Source organism: Falco punctatus, assembly GCF_963210335.1.
Source record: "Falco punctatus genome assembly, chromosome: 5".
Classification (NCBI taxonomy): domain Eukaryota; kingdom Metazoa; phylum Chordata; class Aves; order Falconiformes; family Falconidae; genus Falco; species Falco punctatus.
In genome coordinates this window covers 54,430,507-54,452,714 of record NC_137584.1, presented here as the reverse complement: position 1 = coordinate 54,452,714, position 22,208 = coordinate 54,430,507, and the positions used below count along the sequence as shown (strand labels likewise).

The 22,208-nt window shown below is 40.3% G+C and overlaps 1 protein-coding gene across 5 annotated transcripts; it reads left to right on the top strand.

Moving 5' to 3' along the window:
- The first annotated feature begins 784 nt into the window (after positions 1-784).
- TBPL1 (TATA-box binding protein like 1) lies at positions 785-16,313 on the top strand. Of its 5 annotated transcripts, none has more exons than XM_080388365.1 (7): positions 785-1,106; positions 7,599-7,784; positions 8,411-8,493; positions 9,381-9,444; positions 11,926-12,029; positions 12,131-12,225; positions 12,702-16,313. In XM_080388365.1, the coding sequence occupies exons 2-7, from the start codon at positions 7,650-7,652 to the stop codon at positions 12,743-12,745; spliced, it is 525 nt and encodes a 174-aa protein (XP_080244491.1). In that variant the 5' UTR covers positions 785-1,106; positions 7,599-7,649; the 3' UTR covers positions 12,746-16,313. The 5 variants fall into 5 exon arrangements, with proteins under 5 accessions (XP_080244491.1, XP_080244487.1, XP_080244489.1 ...); XM_080388361.1 differs by having other exon boundaries at positions 891-1,106; positions 15,062-16,313; XM_080388363.1 differs by lacking the exon at positions 785-1,106 and adding an exon at positions 1,150-1,303 and having other exon boundaries at positions 15,062-16,313.
- The last annotated feature ends 5,895 nt before the right edge of the window (positions 16,314-22,208 follow it).

The window sequence follows — 22,208 nt, the reverse complement described above, 5'->3', positions numbered from 1 at the left end:
TGTCTTTGTTTCACTTGAGGTCAGTAATCCGCTCACACACCAAGATACTAGTTTGCTGCTGTAGACTATCCCTTTGGTACCAAACAACATTGCTATAAATGCTTTAAATTTAAAACAGGCAGCGACCAGAACCCTGCCGCAGTGCAACATGCACATTATGCAGCAGCAGCAGCAGTAGTGGCAGCATGTTGTTGCTGAGTCTCAACTAATGATTGCTGGATCACATCAAGACCAGCACTGACCACACAGTTTGGTCAGAGAGCACACATGGAGCTGCCAAGCCAGCGATCAATGTGTGCGTAGTGAACTACAGAGGTCTGAGGGCAAGTAACCTCACAGAAATACATGCTGTGAGCATTCACACCATCTGATCTGCAAACTGGATCAGATCTGCTGGTTTGTTGGCAAAGGTGCTCAGACGATGTGGTTGGGATCAAGCCTCTATCAGCTGGCCAAAAGCTGTGTACCACAGGCCCACTGGCAGCAGGCAGGCAGTGGCTCTCAGAGCGGCCCACAGCGAGGCCTCCCGCTGCACGGCCAGAAAAGTATCTCCAGAACAATTCCCTGTCCGCTGGGCGGCCTCGGCAGCTCCCTAGGGACCGCTGAAGCCACGCGGCTGCTCAGGGGCGTCTCACGACGGGAGCCGTGGCACAGCTGCGGGTAAAAGCCTCCCTGCGCCAGCCTGGCCCGCTGAGGCTGCGCCGGTACCACACCAGGCGGCAGGCGCTAGCGCGCCCCAGCACCGGGGAGCGAGGACCGGCGCGGTAACTGCCCGATTAGGCCACAGCGGGGCGGCCCAGAGCCGCCTGCCCGCCTTCCCCGCCCAGGGCGGTGCCGCTGCCCTCAGCCCGCCGCGCCTCGGGGGGCGGCAGACGAAAGCGGAAGTACGCCGCTAGCGCGGCCCCGTTCCTCCCCGCCCGTTGTCGCGACTTCCGGTGGCCGCTCTAGCCGGCGCCGCGTCTATGCCCGCGGCGCTGGGGAATGTTTATTGTCGCGGGGAGTCGGCCCAGGACCCGGAACGCCGCCGGGCGCCAGCGGCGGGGCGCCTAGCAACCGGCACCCCCGCGCCGCCCCGCCCCGCCCGCCGCTGCCCGCCCGCCCGCACGGTAACGGCTGCCGCCCGCCGACGGGCCGCGCTCCTCCTCCTCCTCCTCCTCCTCGCCAGCGCCTCGAGGGGCCGCGGGTCGGCGGGCCCGGCCCGGCCGCAGCCCCTACCTGGGGGGACGCGGGTAGTGCCGGGGGTGGGGGGGGCCGTTGGGCCCCTGTGCGCCCCCCGCTCGCCCGCCGTCCCCTTCAGCCTGAGGTGAGGGGGGCGGCGTGGGGCCTCCCCCGCCTCGCCGCGGCCCCTCCGGCTCCTCCCGCCGCGGTGCCGTTCCCCCCTGGGGCGGGCGGTGCGCTCCAGGGGCCGCCGTGCCGGGAAGGGGGACTGAGCGTCCCCGGGGGGCAGCGGCCCGTTCCCCGGCAGCTGCCGAGCCTCCCCCGGGGGGCTACCCCGCGGCCCAGTCCCGAAGCGGCGTGCTCGTCCCCGGGAGCTTTGTACAGCCCCGTCCCTGCCGCGGCGGCCGGCGCTGCTCCAGGTACCGAAGCGCAGGCACAGCCCAGCGCTGCCGAGCGGCGGGGGAGCGGCGTGGCTGGGCCGCCGCCTTCTTGCGCTTTGTTTCTGCCGTGCTGGCCGCAGAAGTTTTCGGCTGGGGTTAAAGGGGGAGAAAAAAGATACTTATTTGTTAACCTGAGTGGTGTGACACTGGTGCGTGTAGGGCTCTGGGTGAGATTCCCAGCAGCGGGAACAGGAGGAGCGGTGCTGTTTCCTCAGTCGAGATGCGCAGATGGTGAATGTTTGACTGGGAGGGGGACTAGAGCCTTGCCTGTTGTGTTAAAATACTTTGTAACAGCAAAACAGACTTATTTTTCTTACAATGTTTATGAAGTTGTAAGGGCCACCTAACCGGTCAGTTCTGACTTCTGTCATACTTAGGACAATTTTCCATATATCATAAAGACTTAAAGGTTTGTGCTTAATGCTTGGCATTCAGCTGTTACTGGATGGTATAAGGAAAAGATGGCACAAAATTGGATGCAAGTGAATCTTGCTTTAAATATGAATGGAGCTTTTCAATGAGAAAGAGTTGAGGAAAGTGGCCTGTTATGAATTATTTAAATACATTTCCTGGTCTTGTTCTGTAAACTGTTTGGCTTTATTCCTGCAGCTGTATTTGTGTTGGAAGACCCCAGCTCCATGGGGATGCAGTAGGTTTATGGAAGAGATTTGACAGCAGGATTGGGCATTTGTAGTCTACATGCTTATGGTATAGCTGGTCTCATCATTCTATATGTTGGTCTAATTGGACAAATCACTACCTTGACACTGCTTTTATTCTTATTTGGAAATTTTCTTTCTCCAAAATGTATTTATTTCGCTCTGTAGGAAATAGTGATGACTGTGCAAATCTTGAAGGGTGAGAATATTAGCTACAACATGGGCTTTTTCTTTAGGGACAAACTAACTTGCCACTAGAGACAACAAAAAATAAAACCATGCCCCGCTAGCTCAGTGTTTTTAACTAAGTTAGTTGTTCAGACCGGAGGATTTTTCTATACAGACAAGTAGTAGCTGTGTTGCTCTCAGTTCTGGGTAGTCACCTGACACTGTGACTGTATCGTATCAGAGAATTCAAGCATATTTCAGAGGTCTGTCACTTCCAGCATTTCATATAGACCTGTTTCCTGGGGGGCTGAACACAAATCTTAAAAAAAAAAAAAAAAAAAAAAAAAGCACCTTCAGTGGAAGGATGCAATTGAATCTCCTCACTTGTTCCTGATGGGTTTTATTTTGTGCATTCTCTGTTCTCATATGGAGATTCCTGTTAACTTCTTCAGAAATGTATTTCAGGCATTAGTTTGACAAATTGTTTACTGGCACAGTAGTGACATACCCCTTCAGCTGGGCTGTTGGAACTGTTTGTGAGGTTGGTCAGTTGGTGAACTGTTTTGGAGCAAGGTTAAAAATAGCCAGTAGAAGTTGCTTATACTTAGGCTGCTGGTGGAAAAGGTGTTTATTAAACAGTTCTGACATTAACGTAACCATTGTTAGATAACCCCCATCTACCTTCATAGCTCTTGAGTTTCTTGGATCAAAGGTAGCCAAAAGCTTAAAATAATACTTTGTTTATATACCCTGTCCCAAGTGCCTTTATTCTCTCTTTGATGATGATGGTGTGGTTGGTTTGTTTTGGAACTTTTTGAAGATTGTAAGATCTCAGTGCAGGGTGTTTGTCTTCATAATTGTTTATATGGTATGTAAAATAGGGCTGTGGGCCTAACAGGGGATGTATGGGTAATTCTTTGTTTAAGAACTTAAGTGCTCATTCCTTCCTCCCAAGTATTTCTTATTCTGGGAATTTCTCTGTTTTCAGTGTAGAATATATTACTTTACCTTGAGTTAGCTTTTGTTGGTTTTATTTTTATGTTCATTATCATGCTTTGCCTATCCACTTCCCCCACCTCTTTTTTTTTTATTATTTCTTAGGGTAATATTCCAGATGTATCCCTGAAATCTATGTTGAAAAGAAAGAACAAACTTTTTAAGTTTTCCTTTTTAAATAAAATATGAACTTTTGCAGAGATATATTTAAGGTTTCTTTCTCTGCCGGGGTAGATTGTGTTACACTGGTGCAAGAGAATTTGAAATCAAATTCAGCTAGTTTCTTGGTGCTGGAGAAAGCTGAATGAAGTACATAATTCAAAAGAAATGCTGCACGTATAGACAAGTAAATTATTTTATTTTCAATTTTAGCCTATTATTTAATTAGCATTAACTGGTAAAATATAATTTTAGAAATGAGATTTAAGCTGCCAGAATTCTAAGGTTCAGATGAGAGAACCTTTGGGCAAAATTAACCAACAAAACCTAAGCTGGGGTCAATAAAATCAACTTAGGCATTTGCAAATGCAGAACTGAGAAGATCCAGATGTTTGGTTTCTACTTAGTCCCTCTGTTCTGCAAGTGTAACTGCATAAATGTGGAATAGTAATGGGCTTATATGTAAGGCCGTTGCTTGATCTCAAAGCATATTTGTAAAAGCATGGGAGCATTATTTTCCCCATTTTGCAGATAGGAGACAGAAATGGAGAAATTCATTTTTTTGTGAAATAATGTAATGGGGTCAGGGCTATGCAGCAGGGATACAGTGGTGTGTATCAATAGCACAGAAGACAAGACAAAACTGGGAAAGAGGAGAATCCAAGTGTTTTTTAGGACTTCTGTGATCCAGCTAACCATGCAACTGGAAAGATGTATAAATAATGACATCTATCTTTCTTCTTTTATATATATATATAATTTTTTAGAGAGAACATTGTTACACTTTTTTTATAAACATGTTCTTCAGATTTTTTTTTATATAGTGGATATATTACTATTTTTTAAAAATGTTTATCTTGCTTTTGTTCATATGGTTCCTATTTGGGTTTCTTCGAGACTTTCTAAAGAAAGGTAGCAGGACGTCTTTTCTTTAGATTTTCTTCTTTGTTGTCAGTACAGTGTGTGACATTCAAATGAACACTTAAGGCAGAGAGAGGTTGTAACAGGTTATGTTTACTGCTTGGACAGAAGCATCCAAGTCTAGAAACATTTTGGTTTAGCTGCTATTTCTAAGCCATGCATTGGAAGAGGTTAACATATTTATACACTGAATGGGAATGGATGTATTCAGAATTGTTGACACTTGTGATTCAGGTTTTCAAAGAACACAGGTGGTATTTAACAGCAGCAAATAAAGAGTTTTCTCAATATGAATGAGAAACTTGGTGATTAATATTTGAAATGTTCGATATTTGAGTGAAAAGTTTAACATGTTTCTGTTAGATCAAGTAACATTAAAGCAGAAAAAAGGCAGTTTTTAGTGTTTTTATGCTGAAGTCAGATACTACTCTATAACAAATTATGTCCCCTTTTAACTGAATGTCACAAAATAGTCTAGAATATTAGCTACAGTTCAAATGAAATTTCAGATTAAAAAGCACCTCCCTAAATATCTGGTAATTTTCTTTCAGAAACTTTCAGAACTTTCTTGAACTTTCAGAACATGGCTAATGAAAATGGGGACATACTACTGTAATATTGTATAGTTTTTCTCCCATTAAAATCTGTGTGAGTAGATTGTACCTCTAACCAGAATACACCATAATTGCTGAAAACATCCTTACTGACAGCTCCACAGCATATTAATGTTCTTTTTTCCTCTAGATCCCCCTTTAATGATAGATCTCTTCCTTTTAAATTGTATTTTTCTTCTTTCAACCACTTTTTCCTTTGTTCTGAATGAACACATGACTTTTCTCCTTAGATTTGCTTAAGACAAGCCATCAGGGTTTTATGGGGATGTTATTGTACAGTGTTATGGTTTGCTTAGAGGTTAGCAACCTTTCAAGGCCGTTATGCACGACACTGGTATTCTTTCAGAATGTAGAGATTGAGGTTCCCAGTAAACACTTGCTGATAATTGGGAGACGCTGCTGATTGGAGGTATCTTGTTTTCTTACATGGCAATCGTTCCTGGGTTCCAGTAAGTGAACTTGGCGAGAGCCAGGAGTTGGAGCCAGGGTGGAAAACAAATGCCTGTCTGAAGATGCCACAGCTTCCACCTCCTTGCTCTGAGCTGGCCCTGCCTGTATGCATGCCATTCAAAATCTGCATATGTGCTATCTTTGGATATGGTGCCATAAATTACTAACCCAATCTGTAGTAGTCCGTCAAAACCAGATGGGATAAGTCATTTCTAACTTTGAGGATTCATATAATTTTTGGTGTTTAAAAAAAAAAAAGATCCGGGAATGCTGATTAGTTACTGTTTGTTCTCATCGTTCCCTGCTTCCCTTCCCCCTCCTCCCATCCCACACACACATCCTTTGGTTTTTCTGGTTTTCTCTTGCTGTTTCTTCATCTCTTTTCTGTGTTATCACCCATCTTGCCTTTTCTCATATTGGACAAGCCAACAACTACAGAATAAGTCTTTCAGCCATGAACAATCCGCACAGTAGAAACAGCAACCATCACAGCAGTTGACCCAGTACATCATGCACATCTGCTTTGTAGTTTATTACTTCTCTATTGTCATAAGTTGTAGTCAAATATGCACCTTGAGTGAGCTCTGGATTAGAGGCTATGGCATGATGTTTCATCACAGTTAGATGAAAATACTGGTAATGTTAATTTTGTATTTTGAAGATTTCTGATACAGAATGTAAGGCCAAAACATATAAAGTGATATAAATGTGTTACCGTGTGTTATATATGTATATGGTAGTTCTCGATGCATGGTCTTCTGCTTCTTCCATGGCAGTGACCATGTAAAGCATTTCATATATTTGACTGTTTCTCTTTGCTTTTGCTCTTTGCTTTCTGTTGTGTTCATTTTGGATGAAATACTGCTAAAATTTTAGATGAATGGATTGAGATAATATTGCCTCTATCTCAGGCTGTATTCTACTTAAGCTACTTCTGGAGTTAAATGTAAGATTTTTACATTCTTCTACAAAGGAAAATTCCATAGTGACCTACAGTATTTTGATGTAAATCCTTTTCACTATATACCAGTGTTCTTGCTCTTTTCCCCTCTCCCCAAATGCTTCACCTGAGACTTGAAATGTCTGCTGTCTTGGCTTTGGTATGCTCCCAGAAGAGATGTCAGGGAGTTTCAGGCTGGATTGAGCGGTAGCCCAACTCCCCCCGTCTTATGATCCTCCTCCCCCTCTTGAAGTGTGTATTAGGAATGTCACCTTCACAGTGCACAGGCAGACTGGATGCTTCCTGGCTGCCTTAGTTTGCTGCGCGGGCATGGGATGGGCATCCTGTGCCTTCAGTTACTCATGCTTTTCCTCAGCAACACTCAGTTTTATTCTGAATGTAGAATTTGTTCGTTCTCTGCAGTTCCTGTGGGCAGTGCAGAAGGGGGTGAGAGGCCACTGCGACTCAGCCCAGGCTGTTGCTGCCACCAGGATATTCTGTATAGTTTCTGTTATGGTATTATACTGGGAGAGATAGGCCAAGAGTGCTGCATGAAGATGGGAAAGCTGTAGTAGCAGGCTGTCTACAGGCTGCAGTTTGTGTAACCTGTGTTAGTTCAGAGTTATTCAGCAGGCTTGTCCATTCCAACACAAATGTGAAGCTGTTCAGAGTTATCAACTTCAGCAGTCAGAGAAGTGCTTTTTCCTGAGGTGTCTAATGACATCCTCAAATGAGCTGAGGAAAGATTATCCACTGGGGCTATGGAAGAAGTTTCAGTAATCTTTACTGTGTCCTAATATAGTCGGTAGAGAGTTATAACATATTTAACTGGCATATATATTACACATATATACATATGTGCATGTGTGTATATACACTATTTCTGTTAAGTCTGGCAGCATGTCTTCAAACAAGTAACGTATTTTTTAGCATACAGGATGCAGACACTCCCCCTCCCCACACAAAGTTAACTTAAATGAGTCAGAGTGTAGTCACTTCTGCTTCTTGTCTCATTTAAGGGCCGGATGTATACAGTGGTATTAATAGGCAATTTTCTGCTGGTATGTTTAATTTTGTTATTTTTGTTTCTCAGGATGTGATCTTCATGGTGAGCTGGTGGGAAATTGAGTTGTAAATCACCCCAATGGATGCGGACAGTGATGTTGCATTGGACATTTTAATCACAAATGTAGTGTGTGTTTTTAGAACAAGATGTCATTTAAACTTGAGGAAGATCGCATTAGAAGGAGCAAATGTGATATACAAGCGTGATGTTGGGGTAAGAGATCCAACGTACCTCAAATACCTGTTTTTACAAATGTTTCTTAAGCTAGGCATCAATATCTCTGTAGGGTGGATAAAGAAAAGCATAGTTTTATTTCTGTATTTCTGTCTTGACAGGCATTTAGTCTGTCATACACTAAATGCACATTAAGGGGAGTGGGTAAATACTGTCTCAGAAGACTGTAGCTAGTGAGGTGAATATTGGGAATAAGGTATGTGTTGAGACCTCTTACACCTCAGAGTCCATTTTGCCTCTCAAAATTTGATGGTTTTGTCAAGAAAATATATCCTGATAAGGAGTCAGTAATGTGGGAGTCACTGTAATAAAAAATTAGCGCAAAGCTCATGGCTTGCAGCTTTTTATTCAGAAGAAAATACCTTCATTTAATCAATTTTGTGAACACTGAATCACTAGCTGAGATATTCCATGCTTATTTTGATCTTCTTGGGAGCTAGGTTTTTTTTAATTACTGAAAGAGATGAAGGAACAATTCAAGGCTATCAAAAAGAAAGAATTGGTGTGACAGTCAGCTTGTCTATAGCAGTTGATTTTTTTTTTTCCCCCAGTATGAAACTAACTACCACTAATTCCCAATATTACACTTCTGTTTCTCTTTTTAGAAAGTATTAATGAAGCTTAGGAAACCTAGGATTACGGCCACAATTTGGTCCTCAGGAAAAGTTATTTGCACAGGAGCCACAAGGTGAGTTCATGAAGAATCTTTCTCTAGCTCTAAGTTCTTGTGTATTTTAAAATACAGTGTTGTAAATTAAGATGGCAAGAGGCAGTATTTGCCACTATTAAGATTCACTCACACTGGATCACACACAGTTCTTTGCCAAGCTGTGTATCTGGGAGGAAGTTTTCTCTGTGAAGTGGCTATTTCAGTCTGAGTTGAAATCTTAAGCAACATTAGCTCAGCCTTATGGGAGAGAAACAGAGAAGACTACTTTATGAAGAAAATCCTAGAGATTTCATTTGAGAGCTCTTCAAGATTTCTGTGCTTTTAGCCAGAACTTGAAACTTGGGAAGGAATGACCTTTTTTGAAGGATATCTCTTGTTCTTTCACAAAAACCCACCTGAATTTGATCAAGTTGTGCGATGTTGAGGGAGTGGAAAGAAGCAAAAGCAGACTATCAGCTCAGGTACATCTGAGACTCACTAAACTCAACAGCTAAATTCCTTTAAGATATGTTTGTATTGTGGAGTAAGGATAAGGTACAATAGTAATTTTGCATACTTTCTGTATGGGAAATGATTGTTCAGTATGTTAAATCCAGGCTACCCGTGATCATATTTGTATTGTAAGGGTATTTAGTATAATCTAATACATCTCCCTCTTCAGGTGGAGCCAAGTGCCAAGATATGCTTTAAATATCTTGATAAGATAAAGGACTCCCATTTGAATATCTAGATAGTTAAAATGTAGCATGTACAGTAGGATAAAATGAAGACTGTTCATGTGATCATGGTTCATGTACTACATGATACAACTGTTCATTTTGTAGTCTAAGTAGCTATTGTGGTATGTGTGCACTCAGATATATGCTTCATTTCTTTTAATGCTAGATTCTTTTCTTTCTCTATAGTGAAGAAGAAGCTAAATTTGGTGCCAGACGATTAGCTCGTAGTCTACAGAAACTAGGTTTTCAGGTAATTCTAATGAAAAAGGACTTGTATGACTCAAGCAATGCTGGTAGACCACTTTTAAGAAAGAAACAAAAATGAGGGAATGTAACAATTTAGCAGTGAACATGTTTTCACTTTGTTGTGACCTGACAGACTTCCCACTCCTGTTGTGACGCAATGATAGACTTCCTGCCCACTACTCAGTGAGGAATCTGGTTCACCAGTTATGGGTCTGAGTGGTACAAACAAACACTAGGACTCACAGTGTGATTAATATGATTACTTTAATAAGCACCATAAACCAATGCTCACAAGCAAACCACTATCACTCAATATAATGGAGGCAGTGATCATATGTTGATCACCCTTGATAGTATTATAATAAGCAACACACAGAAAGGTAGGAAAAATAGACTACAGAGTTGATTAAAACATCATAGTAAGCTACAAGTAAAAGAAAGTAAATAAGACATATGACCTGCTCAGGGAAGGTACAGTGTGATGATGGTAGGGAATCTCAGGCCAGCTGAGGGGGAGTTCCATCAAGCGCGCTCTGAGTCAAGATTTTATACCCTTGCAGTCATGTAGGCTTTTTGTATGGATAATTTTGATAAGCAAGCCTTTTTTATCAACTTAGACACAACATGAGGTACTACAACACTGGATGTGTGCTCCCTCTGAGCTGGTAGACTGTTTTTATCTCTGGGGTTTGTTCCCTTTGAGGCGGAGGGTGCAAGCAAGGCAGTGTTATCATGTATGCACACTAGAGATAAAGAGCCTCAGAAAGGAGAAACTACCCAGCTTACATCCGATCGCACTGCTCTGTTATGGCTTCAATGGCAATTTCCCTTCTTCAGTACACTTTTTTGTTTTTTCCAAACATCAGCCTGAACCTCACATGCTCGGATGCCCCTTTTGTGTCAGCATACATTTTCCAGATGCTGGTTAAAGACAAGCAGTTTTATTTTGTGGATTTCAGTTCCATTTGGTGCCCTAGAGTAATGCTTCTTCACTGGCTAATGAACAACAAAATTTGTTTAATAGATTAACCACTCACAGATGGAATAGATAGAATTGGATAGAATTTACAATATCTTGAAAGATTTATTTGGAGGGAGTGCTGAAGAATATAAGCCTGTCATTTGAACATAATTTTCCCTCATTTCTGATGAAATAACAGATACGAGCTCATCTTGTTAAGGGCAGATTTGAGGTTCTTTAATTGGAAGAGGGGAGAAAAAGCACTTCTGTGCTGTCAGGTTGCACAGCAGGAAATAAGCCAAATAAAATACTTGTGACATGACACCCTTCTGTTTTCTGGGTTTGGGTTAACGTTACCAGTCAAAAACACCACTTGCATTTCATAGTAATGAAACAACAAAGTGAATGGCTTAAAATGACACATTTTAATAATCTAAAACTTCCTGGTAGTCAGTTGTGCTGTTTACCCACAGACAATTAGACACAGTGGCTGTCCTTTGGCAGAGAGAGGCTCCCTTTGATTGTAGTACATAAAGGCAGTGGTGACAGACGATGTCAGTAATGCTGCATCAGACCCAAGCAGAAGTTAGACACGCTTACTGTTACAAATGCATACATTAGACCCAGCCTCTTAAAGTTGGAATGGAACATTAAATCAGTGAGGTGAACAGTGCTTCCAGGGGGAATGCACCAAGTTTTATAAGCAATTTTAAGTGCAGTGTATTTTCAAGATTAAATTGATAGTTGACTTTTTATAAGGATAAGTTGTTTCTACTGGCAAGTCCTTCTAAAAAGTATTGATTGAGGAGCGGGCATTTTAAGTTTAGGCAACCTTGGTAAATGAACAAAAGTTTCTTCAGTGATGCTGGCAACACTGACTTCTCAGCAGTGCATTTGTTTGTTTAGGAATTGTCTGTTGACTATTTTATTGTCATCTAGAATGGCTGTGGTAAAAAATAACTGAAAGCCAGTAGTTTGAGCTGGGTTTTGGAAAGTAACAGAGTAGACAAACAGCTTGCCATACTGGCCAATGGAGATTTGAAACAAAGCCATTTTCGCTTTTATTCATATGCTTCGCTTTAATAAAATTGGTGTATAATGACAAGGCATTAAAGAAGTTTTCAGGTTGTGTAAGATTTTTGTAACAATTAATTTTAAGCTTTTTCTCTGTTTATTTTGGTGTTCAATGAGCTGCTTAATTTAGTTGATTTTCAGTTTGGAGGTGTTTAGTACAGCAATGTGAGTCGTTTCTGTGTCTCATTCTTAAACTATATTATAACCATATAATACAACAGTGAAGTACCTAGTTCAATGGTTACTGTACCATAGAAGGATAAAGCAAGAGATTGAGTCCATTAAGCATTGTTTAGATTCCTGTAAGAAATGCATCAGTCAGAAGGGTTTTTTTTTGAAATCTCATCAAAATATTCTGATTAGTATTCTTCTAAATTTATTTTTTCTACCCATATATCTGCCTTGCTGGAAACTGAATTTCTAATATCTCTTTTCCTCTCTTTTGAAAAGGTTATTTTCACAGATTTTAAAGTTGTGAATGTTTTAGCAGTGTGTAACATGCCCTTTGAGATCAGATTGCCAGAATTTACGAAGAATAACAGACCTCATGCGAGGTACGGTGGGATTTTTAAAAAACTGTTGTCTTTGTATGCTTCTTAAGCTTTTCTTTTCCAGTTTTAGATCTATCTTTTTTACCTTTTATTTTGTTTTCTAGTTATGAACCAGAACTTCATCCTGCCGTGTGTTACAGAATAAAAACTCTCAGAGCTACCTTACAGATTTTTTCCACAGGCAGTATCACAGTTACAGGTATTTTGATGTCAAAAATAAATACTTAACTTGTTGGGAATATTTAACTTCAGGGCTGGTAGGTTTAGGAAAGGAAGACATTTAAAACAGTCAGAAGATATATTGAAGGCATTTTGTTTCCCAGTGCTAGCATCTAGTTTGTTTTTTAGTGGAAGAGCCAGAAGAGTTGTAGAGGAAGTGTTACTTATTGGTAGGCTCAAAAATTACTTTGAATGTATGTAGTCTATTTTTTTTATAAAACCAGAAGTGAGATAGGACTAGAGAATGCAGGTATTATTTACCTAAATATTTTAATTTTCTTCCTTTTTTTCATCTGCATAGTGTTGTGAACTACACTGCATGTAGCATTAACATCCCTTTCATAAATACTTGCTTCCAGACTGGAGACTTATGGAAATGTATAGGATAGCATTTTGTCGTAACTGAAGTTGACCAATACTTGCAGTTCTTGAGACTTGTGTTCTCTTCTGTTAAAGCTCAACTGAGAGAGAACCACCACCTGAATCACAGGCATCAGTGATTTTTCCGATCTAATCGGAGATGTCATTGTCCTGGGTCTTGGAGACGCCATGCTATGTTTTTTCCTCTTTTGCTAGTTTTTATTTTCCATTTTTTGTTATGTTTGCTTGTGAGGTGTCCACCACAGGTTTCCAAATACGAGAAGTCAGGTTTTTGAGAGCATACTTGTTAAAATAACACAGAACTAAAACCATCACTTATGCCTTGCAGTTGTTAGAGCTCAGCTACTGATTCTGAAGTTGGGTAGGGATTTTTACTTCCAGATCTTCCTTAATTAACAAATACCTAGGTTTTATGGGGAACATTTTTCACAAAATATCAGAAGTGTTTTTTAAAGAAGACAAACTCCATGTTTGGTAATCTGAAAATATAGGGCTAAAAAGGATTTCAAAATAACAGTAAATGTTCTGAACAGAGCAACTGGTCTAGCCAAAACTGGAAACTAAATTTAAAATACGTAAGAAGCTTGAGCATCACTGCAGTAATAAAAGGCTTTTAGTGTGTCTTGCCATCCTCCTAACAAGATTTAGCCTTCCTGTAAGATTATTATTACTCTGTAGAGGGGACAAAATCACTTTTAAATTTACAGAATTGCTCATTCTAATATTAAGGCAAATATGGTAAACATCAAAGTTTTATTTCCTTCTGATCTACTTGTTAGAGTGAATTTGAAATATCTCAGTTGGGTTTTAAGGCTTCTGTTTTGCCTAGGCCTGCCTTCTAGGGGGAAAAATGTTCACGGTCTTACCCTTCTTGCTCTAAGAATGTTTTAAATTACTTTTCAGCCTTGCTGTACTCCCTCTCAAGTGCATTCAGATGAGCTTCCTTTTGACCATTCATGTTTCTGTAGTCATAGTATTTGTCATACCACTAACTCTTGAGATACATAATTAGAAAAGCTATTAAAAAAATCAGGAACGTGGGTTTTTTAATGGAACAAGTATAAAAATATTTAAGAGTTACATTAAAAAAAGAAAAGAAAAAGAAATGGTATGTAATAAGAAGTAGTATTAATTTTTCCTCTAAAATGAGCGATGAGAGGGTTGTTTTGGGATTTCATTTTGGTTTGGTGGGGTTTTTTTTCCTTCTCTTACCCTCCCTGCAATGACGATCCAGTTTTTACATGTCTTAAAACCTAGAGAGTAGCTTTTTTTTTTTACAAGAACTGTTTGCCTACTCCTGCAGCCACTTTCTGATGGCTTCCTCTATAAATTGCATTTCTATAATAGCAAACAAATTTAAGGAAGGTGCAGTATCTGCCCAGAAGGCAGGTAACCATTCACCAGGCTTGTTTTAGGTGAGTGCTTAACTTGACAAGTTTGAAAATACAGAAAGAATCCTATTCCATTCCATTCCATTTTCTTTCTGACTGAGCATGTAAATTAAGACAGTATTTCCATAATTACTTAGATAAGTAAGTTCTGACTTGTTATTCATGATTTTGGGGAACCATTTTGAACAGTTCTCAATACTTGGAAGAAACTTTTGAAGTCTAAAACGAGGTTAAAAAACCCTGAGTTCACAATCATCAAAGCACATGAGAAATTGCTGGTTTCATTCATCAGCATCACCAGACTTCTGTCCAGAATGGATTTCTTCTGGCTGTTACTGCTTGCTTATTTGCAATTGTAATTGTTCATTGCATTATGATCTAGTACTGTTGGAAAGCATCACTAGCTCATTTTTCTTCTTTCCCCAAATGCTCATAGATCATGATAGTTAATCTTCATATGCTTCATCCTGAGACAGTAACCATTTCCTGGCTTGCAGGTTTTGACCTGAGATCAGTGGTGGGGCTGTTTGCAAAATCCAGGAAGTAATAGACCATAATTTTCAAATATAAACTTGCTTGAAACATGCGTGGGTTAAATCCAGTATTATGTAGTCGTAGTTTTTGTTGGTAGTTTTTTAAAACAAGAGATAAAAGTGGCTAGGCTCGGAGTAATACAAATTCCTAGAAGACTAGCATAAGTAAAATAATTTCTTTTACCTTTGCGGCCTTCTCTGGGCTGCTTAAGCCAGCAAATCAAAAAAGCTATTACAAAATTAAATGACAGTATTATTTGTAGTCCAGCCATTGACCATTGTAGAACATCTTGCAGATTTCATGTGAGACTCTCTTCTAAGTAAAAGCAGTCAGAGGAACACCACATTAAATTGGGAGAAATGAGGGAGAAATTATTGTTGTCTACAGTATAAGGTTGTGGTAATTAAAAATATCAAGGCTATTTTACAGATATTATAATTGTTTTAATTTCTGATTCCCTGACTTTTCTCTCCCTACTGCTTTGTTGTTTTTTTTTTAAATATGTCTCAGGGCCAAACGTAAAGGCTGTTGCCAGTGCTGTGGAACAGATTTACCCATTCGTGTTTGAAAGCAGGAAATAAATTTTATAAATCACCACTTGATGGTTAGGTTCCCTAACCAAGCACCTTTAAAGACTGCTGCACATTGGACTAAAAGCAAAAAGGAAAACTGGACCAACCATAGCAGGGGAATACAGACTCTTTTACTTGCTCGTGGCCACAGTATAAACTCCAGTTCTTTTGGATTTTACTCTTAACAGTGCTGTATTGTAAAAACGGAAGTTTACAAGATATGAAATTGCTGCTTTTAAAAAGACATTCTATTTATTTTTGCAGTAATTTCTGTGTATTCATAAGCAAAGCTGTCACGATGTGCACTACCTTTAAAACATAATTTTTTTTTTTTAGTTTGAGCTTGTGTTTTATTTGTGAATAGTCTTTTACATTTTTGTATGCTGAATATTGGGCACCAAAGAAGCTGTAAAAGTTACCTTTTTCACCTGATGAATGTGCACAAATAAAAGTTTGGAAAATATTTCTCTTCATACCTGTTCTGTTATATTCCTTTCCCTTTTTCTATTACAGTTAAAATTGTATAGTTGCAAATTAATTTGAAACAATGTAAGAATAGTCTTTTGCTGATACCTTCTGTTTCTATTTGTAGTATGTGTAAAACATTGTGCGTGGGTTAGATTGAAATCTATAGTAGTTACGTATGTTTATCCGAGGATGAAATTTGGGTTGTTCCCTTAATTACATGCCAGACTTCAAGTATTTTCTTGCTGTTACATGAAGAAAAGACATTTCTAAATATAAAGTTGTACAGCAAGTGTTTTCCTGTAGATGATGGGGAAATCTTATCAACTAAAGAAGCTACTGTAGAAATACCAACTGCCTTGTCCAGCGACTGGATGCAAAAGGAAAAAAGTTACTATGTGAGCTTCGATTTTCAGGAAAGTTGTGTTGTGCTTCAACTCAAGAAGATGGTATGGTCACGCTAATCCAGCCCCAGGCTATTGCTGAATGATTAACACAGACCTTTTCTACACTCTTCTTACTGTATAATATTTTCATGACAGGAGCTGCCAACAAGCAATGAAGCTTGATTCTGGCATGTATTGTTATTGGTGTTAATCTTGGACTTGGAAGCCAGTAGATGTTTCTCTCAATAAGTGCACATTTGAAGCAGAAGAGAGGTGAATGCTTAAAAGTAACTGCAAATGCTACTTTTTAAAAAGACACAATAAATATGTATAAATGTATGTATGTCTTTTTTCCCTATCTCACTGAAGAGAAATGTAACACTGCTGTTGTGTGCTGCAGGTAATATACAGTCTTGGTGCTACAAATAGAAAACCATGAGCTGTTACTGTACCAGAAGTCACAGCTGTGAAAGAAAGGTGGAAGAACATCCTGAAGAAGTAAATACCTAGCATAATGTATTTAATCTGGCTGAGGGGATGGTATAGAAATGGGGGCCGTCTGTAGTGACTTCCTGCAGAAATTATGGAAGGGAAGGAATAGCATGGGAAATGCTCAACCAAACCCCTCAGAACAAAAAGAAAGAAGCAATAATTTGCTTTAAGTGATATATTCATAAAAGCCCTTTTAAGCTCAGCGTAGGCAGGAAAGAGAGGACTTGTAACTGTGAAATTACTAAGCTGAGTCCAGCAGTCATGGAGTTCATGATAAAGAGCAGGGAAGGAGATGCTTGCTATATGCAAGCTTTCCAGTTTGCATAGAAGATAACATGGACTCCAGCACTCCTGACACTAATAAGGATTTTGTGAAAAGTTATAGGGAGCAATGACCAAACCACCATTAGGGAACACTAGTGTATTACTACAATTTAAAAAAGGAAAAGCAGAAGGTATTGTAACAATGAACAACATTATAATGGGTTTTCCAGGACCAAAGTGTAGTCCTAAACTGACAGATGAGGATTTGGCCATTATAACTACAGTAGCTGTCTTAAATTAGGCTTGCCTCTTTTTCTTTTGATCAAATTGCAAAGCACTTGACTGCTACCAGTGAAATTCTGGTACTTTTATGAAGCATATGTGTCTCCTAAATTTATCTATGGAGAAAGAGGAAAGTTTTGCTTTTTTGTTAACACTGTCATGCAGTATGAAATCTGCCTGTTAGAACAAAAATGAAAGGTAATAATAGGCTGCAATGTGCTAAAATGGGAACTGTTCCTTTTGAAGTGCAGCTTAGACCCATGCTAGTGGTTTGAGGCCTTTGTAACAATCCATAAGGGAGCCAAAAAGCACGCTACTAAACTTGTGGGGTAGTACTGAGAATAATAGCAAGTAAAAGATCCCTTGAAATGTGTGCTTACCTATGCTTCTAGCTCCAACGGAGCCTCAAACTGTTTATGACAAATGTGCTTTAAAACCTGTGATGATGAAGGGCATTGGGCAGTGCGCTTACACTCAGGGATATCGTGCTATTTCCAATCGCTGCTTTAAATCAGCAGGTCCTCGCCTCAGTCTGCAGTAAGTCTTGCTGCTGCTTATTTCTCCATGTGTACATACACACACCCCTTCCCCTTCTTCACAAGTTGGTCTTTATTTCCTTTGCCATATCGTGCTGCCTCCCCCTAGGCTCTCGCTATTGACTCCTGCAGTCGTACTGTGGGCCCTAGGGCAGACAGCATGCCCCAGCATGCTACCTCTGGCCTCCAGTGTAAGCAGTGGTGCTTTGGATTAAACTTACCTGTCAATCAATCAGCTGTTCCTTAATGGCCATGTTTTATTCTCCAGGTGGATCCCATTCAAAACTCCGCATGGTGCTCAGCTGTGGCACTAGCAGCACCATAAAAAGTTTATTTCACATTCCTTAGAAGGGTTGGTTCTATTTATACAACCTGCTAAGGGCTCCTTTTTGCAGCAGAATGATAACTCTGACTCATGCTAGCTTGTGAGTTGTCATAGCCACTACATCTTTTTCTGCAGTTTCTAGCTTCATTTTATCATTCTTTCACTTGCAGTTAGCGTTACCAGAGAAATTTGCACTTGGGCTTTCAGAATCGTATCCTGCTTTTTTCAGACCCTTCCCCTAAATTTGCAAAGCTCTGAATTCCAGCCCAGTCCCTCCCAGTTTAGTATTGACTGCACGTTTAATCAACATATTCGGTTCTGTAATCCAGTCCATTAATGAAGATACTGAAAAATTTCAGATCTGGGACACTTTTTTTTTGTTGTTTGTTTTGTTTTTGTTTTTTTTTTTTTTGTAGAATGCTTCAGAGAGTCAAGGATGTGATTTGTAGGATATGTCACTTTTTTCTCTTGTATTTTCATAGTTGGATGAGGTTGTGACTGCCAGTTCTGTGTCATCAGATGTGCAGGCTTTGTTATAAAAGACCAGTGCAATTTGGGCCACATATATAGGGCTATGTAGGGCTAAGTCTGTAGGGCTACAATTAGGACTATAGCTATAATGATTTAAAAAGCCCTTGTCTACAGCAACCTTTTGGAGGTATCTGAAGCTATTAGGGTCTCAGCAGTTACACCAGAGGTGGGACTATGCCTTCTTCAGAAAGATGGTATTTTTACTTACTTGTTCCTGCACTAAGTAGGTTGCATGGGAAAGTTTAGAAGAGCTTGCTGTGAACCAAAAACCTGTAAGGCGGGGAGACAATTTCCATGGTATTTTCTGAGTTAAATTTATTTTTGTAAGAACAGTCATAAAATTTATTACAGCAGAGGTTTGTTTGGGAAGCTGCAATGCTGAGAAAAATTTCGCAGAAGCTCCTTTCACTAAATGTGATGTAATAGAAATTGTAAACTGGTATGGGCTTGGATTGCATGTGCAAAGGTCTGCTATCCAGAGGCAACTTATCAGAAACAGTACCAACCAGAGCAAATGGGGATGCTATTGGAAATGCGGGTAACCCACTACCTGGTAAAGTCACAGATCAGGGAATGGATGAATTTCCTGCAGTAGTCTTACTAAAAGTACATTTGACTTAGTCTCAGGCACTCCTTAGTATAAGAATGATGTTGATAAACTAACAGCATATTTGGAAGGCTGCCCAGAGTCACGTTCGTATTTCTTGTTATGAAGCTGATTTAGTAGAAAACATGATACTGATAACCATCCTCCAGCATAAACATGATGCAGGTGGAGAGATTTCAGTAGACATGAATGCTAAAACAATGCGGAAGGTACTAACATGCAGAAACCCAGAAAATGGTGAGTTCAGACTCTGTTTTTTTGACAAGATAATTTTACAAGTATTCAGAACTGATAGTGTAATTTGTAGGTTTTATAAAAAGAAAATATCACTGGTGAACTAAGAAAAAAGCTTTATAGTACTAGCAGGTCCAGCCTGCAGCCCATTGGTGGCACTTGAGAAGTTCTTCTGGATCCTTTGCTTTCCTTCAGCAAATGCTTGCCAGGCTTGACACATACCCATTAGGCAACACATGGCACTGACCATGTGTCCCATATTTTATTATTCTTGCCATTTGAGTAATAGAATGTGTTGTTTTCTTTAGCAAGAAGGCACTGATATTTTTCAAAACCATTCTTTGCAAAAAAAAAAAAAAAAAAAGAAAAAGAAATTCAGGCTGTGTATCACTACGTGAGGCAATCCCAAAAGTGCAAATATCAGGATGCTGAACAGAGCATTCCAAATAAAAAAAAAAATAAAACCCAGTATATATAAAAAAAAAATCCTGTATTCCTCACACAAGCATGAAAATGTAAGGTAATTCAGCCTTCTATGCATGAAATATCTATGCTGAAAAATTTCATGTGCCCCTTTTCCCCCAACTGCTGGAGTCAACCTCTGACTTCACCTCTCCTTGCATTTCATGTGCCCTCCTCATCCATGGCTTCTCTCCCACTGTTCCAAATCCCGCTCCAGCTCTCCCCATTTCACACTGCTATGTTAGCTTTTACATGGCTGAGCTCTAATGCAGTTTGCATCTTCTTTCTGACTTTGCAAAAGTTACAGGAATACTCTTACCTTTGCCAATTCTTGCTGCTGCAGCGCAGAGTAAACTCACTGCTGAGGTCAGGGAAAGAAGGAGGCTTTGCTATGGGCTGTCTCCCATGCAGGGGCAAAGGATCCTCTTCTAGCCTCCTGTGGTCGATACTGGAACTGTAGACCTCAAACAAAATCTAAGCAGATATCCCAAAGTTTTCTATGTCTGTGGAAGCACCCGAGATCCAGGGTGGAATTTTAGCTTGGGATGGGAACCTGCCAATTCCCCATAGGGAATAAGAGCAAAAGGCTGTCAAGTTTACTGCTTCTGATGGGGCCTTCAGTCTGAGTCACCCACATCTCGGGTGCACAGCCCCACTGTCCGTGTGTCCTGGGTGTGCTTGGTTGTTTATTATGTCAAAAGGGCTCGCATGGACCCTTATGAGAAGATTTTACTTAATCTTTGGTACATTGTGTACACCAAAACCCACATCTTGCTGAGCCTTATGCATGCCATCTTACGCATCCCTGAAAGCAGCCCAGTCTCACTGGCACCCATGAGGTTATTTTGAGGACTGCTGGCTCTAGGATCAGGACAGAACAAATAAGGCAGCCATAAGCTGAGCAGCTAGCCAGTGGCCTAGCAATTCTGAGTTCCACTTGGTTTAGATGACATGGGATTTGCACGGTCATGGTTAAAAATCCTGCATTATGATAACTATTTTACCTGACCTTTATAACAAAAGTCCATCAGGGTTTTGGTATTGATTCCCTTAAGTCTCACAATGCAGGAAAGCTGTGGTGTGGATTTGGCCAGTAGGTTCCCACCCTGAGGTAGCTGAATTTCCAGTAACTTCTGGCAAATCATGCCCTTGGCTTCAATAGTTTATTTTCAGGTTTTGAACACATGCTCACTGTCTGAATAGATGTGCTCCTACAAATTTACAATGTCAGTATCTATTTAGAAGTGTGACCATGTGAGAATCTGATCAGAACTGGTCCGCTCTTCTCAGAAGTAAAACTTTAGCTAGATCGGTGAGTCACTGTTCCTTCAGTGCAGGACACTGTCAGGTGGTTTTAGTGATATGAGGCAGCAAATAAAGTGGGATCATGTGCTTAGTTCGAAGCAGTTATCTGCAGTCCAGCTGACAGTGTCAGTCTTGCTTCCTCAATTAAATGCTGGAAGAGCTGCTGTTGTGTGGCTGCTGAGACAGCCAGCATGTTTTTAAAGCATGTTTTTTTTCTTTAAACAAAGAGCCATTTATTTGTCTGCTAATAAATATTTATCTACTGATCATTCTAACAAAATCTATTAACCTTCTAAGAAAAAATTACTTGTGTTCTCTTATGGGAGCCATATAAATAACCCTTTGTAGAGGCTCGTTGAGTATCAGGATACACTTGCTAAGCAATAAACAAGAATTTGACGTAGTTTATTATTTGCAGTGATTATGGTTTCCTAACTCCCTTTGTGCTGCCCTGTACCACACAATTTTTGCTTTCTGAATCCAAAAGTCAAAGTCTAGTGTGCCCCATGTTGAGAAATAAAATTATTTTGGCATCAACTCTAGTACTTGCAGCTTCCAACTTTTCTGGGACAAAGAAATCCTATCTCCTCTTCTGTTAGGTCACATTCAATCTAGCATAATTGATTATGGAAATTCCACCCCTACCCCCAAACAATTTGACTAGGTTTTCTGGGGAGTAGTGCCTTTTCCTACGTCACTGAATCCTGGCCCTCCTGGGAAACTGTGTGTAAAGCTCCTCTTACAAGCTGAACATGCTCTGTGTTCTAAATAATTAAGTTTTGATAAACAAGATCCTTTTCCAAGTATTATTAAGCTGAAACCTAATTTAATTAGTAAACAGTTCATACCCAGGTGTTCTGCACTACCATTATCCTTCACACTCTAGAGTTGTCCATTTTTTCTCTCCATAGTGTTGTCTTCCCTAAGGTACTGCCCTAGTTGTTAACCCTTTTCAGTCCCTTCTTTGCTAGACTAAACAGACCTGTCTTTGGTGGGCTCCTTCTGTGAGACCCTTCTTTCTCCTTGGCACCTCAGTTGTTCCTTGGACCTCTGCCAGACTGAACTCTTGTGTAATATGGATAACTAGAATTGTGCACAATATTCCAATTTCCATTCACCTCCTGTCTGTAAGAGGTGGGTAACCTCTGGGGCGATGAGGGATGGTGGTTTGAAACAGAGAGAGCCTAGCCTTCCAG

What these genes read in the sequence shown, in the direction of transcription:
- TBPL1 (XM_080388361.1), top strand. Translation starts at nt 7,650, where the DNA reads ATGGATGCGGACAGTGATGTTGCATTGGACATTTTAATCACAAATGTA. An exon ending in TATACAAGCGTGATGTTGGG is followed by an intron (nt 7,785 to 8,410) that starts GTAAGAGATCCA and finishes TTCTCTTTTTAG; the next exon opens with AAAGTATTAATGAAGCTTAG. An exon ending in AGGCAGTATCACAGTTACAG is followed by an intron (nt 12,226 to 15,061) that starts GTATTTTGATGT and finishes AATATGTCTCAG; the next exon opens with GGCCAAACGTAAAGGCTGTT.